The sequence below is a fragment of the Mandrillus leucophaeus genome, unplaced genomic scaffold (genome assembly GCF_000951045.1).
Source record: "Mandrillus leucophaeus isolate KB7577 unplaced genomic scaffold, Mleu.le_1.0 Scaffold306, whole genome shotgun sequence".
In the NCBI taxonomy this organism is placed as follows: domain Eukaryota; kingdom Metazoa; phylum Chordata; class Mammalia; order Primates; family Cercopithecidae; genus Mandrillus; species Mandrillus leucophaeus.
Window position 1 is genome coordinate 1052898 of NW_012103210.1, and position 2284 is coordinate 1055181.

A 2284-nucleotide genomic window follows, 5' to 3' on the forward strand; every position below is an offset into this window, starting at 1 on the left:
CTTCGTGGCCGTTACAAGTGCTCCAACCAATTTGGAGGAAATCGGGGAAAAACCACCTACAGACAGGTGGCCGTTCATGTGGCCCAGAAAACACAGCTTTTATTGGTCTTCCTTATGTTTTATCTGAGCAACTACCCTTCCTAAATTCAGCATTATCAGCAATCTATTCTGTGCATTAAATAAACCTAGTATGTGAAAATGCAAACTTATGAAACTGAAATCGACAAAGTTATCTTACGAAAGAAAGTCACTTCATAAGAATTGCATCTGATGGGCTAAAATGGCAGGCACCTTATATGTGGATTTATTATTATTGTTTTATAGGACAGACCCAGGAACTTGATATATGTGCATTTAAACCAGGATCTGACTCCACTTTTCTGGAACATATTTACTATGTTAAAAAAGCATGCCTGTAATAATTCAGGTTGTTTCAAGGACACCTGCCGATCTAAGTCATCTCAGGCACACTAGCTCTGAGTGCTAATAGGAACAGGAGAAACGAGTGGCTTAGACTTAGAAAGTGCTCTGGTTTTAAAGTACTTTTATATACATTATTTCAATGTTAAGCACATCCAAAATGGACAAAACTAGATAACATCAGATGAGCTCTTAAATAATTATCAGTCTGAGAAACTGTATACAATACCTAAAAGAAACAAACTAAAAAATATTAAACAGCAAAAAGAGGGTCAGTGTTGGGCAAGGCGCGGTGGCTCACGCCTGTAAGCCCAGCACTTTGGGAGGCTGAAGCGGGCAAATCACAAGGTCAGGAGTTTGAGACCAGCCTGACCAACATGGTGGAACCCTGTCTCTACTGAAAACACAAAAATTAGCCGGACGTGGTGGCAGGCGCCTGTAATCCCAGCTACTTAGGAGGCTGGGGCAGGAGAATCACTTGAACCCAGGAAGCAGAGGTTGCCGTGAGCCGAGATTGCGCCACTGCACTCCAGCCTGGGTGACAGAGCTAGACTGTCTCAAAAAAAAACCAAAAAACAAAGAAAAAAGAAAAAAAACCCCAAACAGTGTGTGTGTGTGGGGGGTCAGTGTTATAGGATGAGAACCATTAAAAGTTATAACAAAATATGTGGCTGACCTTGTCTTTTAATTCCCCAAGATAAGCAGCATTTTGTCCAAGGATAGCTTCAGCAGACTCCTGGAAACAAGTCACCCACTGATTCTCTTGAAAATCTGCAATATTTACCTAAAAAACACAATTCTACATTATTTCAGCAAAGAAATGATAAAAAGAAGACACACTAAGAAGATGGGAAGAGGTTAATGTTCTTTTTCCACTTATTAAAATAATTTCCAGAGAGGGCCGGGTGCAGTGAGACCACGTCTGTAATCCCAGCACTTTGGGAGGCCGAGGCGGGTGGATCACTTGAGGTCAGGAGTTTGAAATCAGCCTGGCCAACATGGTGAAACCCTGTCTCTACTAAAAATACAAAAATTAGCCAGGCATGGCAGCATGCGCCTATAATCCCAGCTACTCAGGAGGCTGAGGCGGGAGAATCACTTGATCCTGGGAGGCAGAGGCTGCGGTGAGCCGAGATCGCGCCATTGCACTCCAGCCTGGGTGACAGCGAGAGGCTCGTCAGATTAGTTCCTGTCCAGGTGCAGCTGGCTTTGGATGAAGGGTTTTGAGTGAATCGGGGGAGTTCTCTGCATTTTCAATTGTCCACTCTGTAGTCACTAGGAGGAGTTCCGTGAGACGGCTCTGTCACAGATGGGCACCCAGACAACTGCAGAGCCTGGCCGTGGGCCTCTGTCAGTCACCAAATTGACCTGGCAAAGGAAATCAGCCATCAAGTGTCTCCCATTGGGCTGTGGTGTAAAATTAAATAGGAGAAAGTCAAGGAAGAAAGCGGATCTCAAAGAATCCACTTGCTAAAGTAAAAGCCTTTGTAGAAATCAGAGTAGTTTTTCTTTAAGGCATCATTTTGACGATTTTACATCTTCATTTTGCACGTGAACAAGGCTTTTAATAGAGGGAACGTGATGATGAAAAATAAGGTGACGAAACCAGTTAAAAGCGCAAAGCGGGCCGGGCGCGGTGGCTCAAGCCTGTAATCCCAGCACTTTGGGAGGCCGAGATGGGCGGATCACGAGGTCAGCAGATCGAGACCATCCTGGTTAACATGGTGAAACCCCGTCTCTACTAAAAAATACAAAAAACTAGCCGGGCGACGTGGCGGGCGCCTGTAGTCCCTGCTACTCGGGAGGCTGAGGCAGGAGAATGGCGTAAACCCAGGAGGTGGAGCTTGCAGTGAGCTGAGATGGC

At 45.1% G+C, this 2284-nt stretch overlaps 1 protein-coding gene across 1 annotated transcript in view; it reads right to left on the reverse strand.

The window, feature by feature from the left end:
* The window catches only part of RPA1 (replication protein A1, 70kDa), a 77634-nt gene that overhangs the window by 6423 nt on the left and 68927 nt on the right, over positions 1 to 2284 (reverse strand). The window contains 1 exon segment of the mRNA XM_011987281.1: positions 1097 to 1204. Coding sequence (XP_011842671.1) covers positions 1097 to 1204 — 108 coding nt within the window.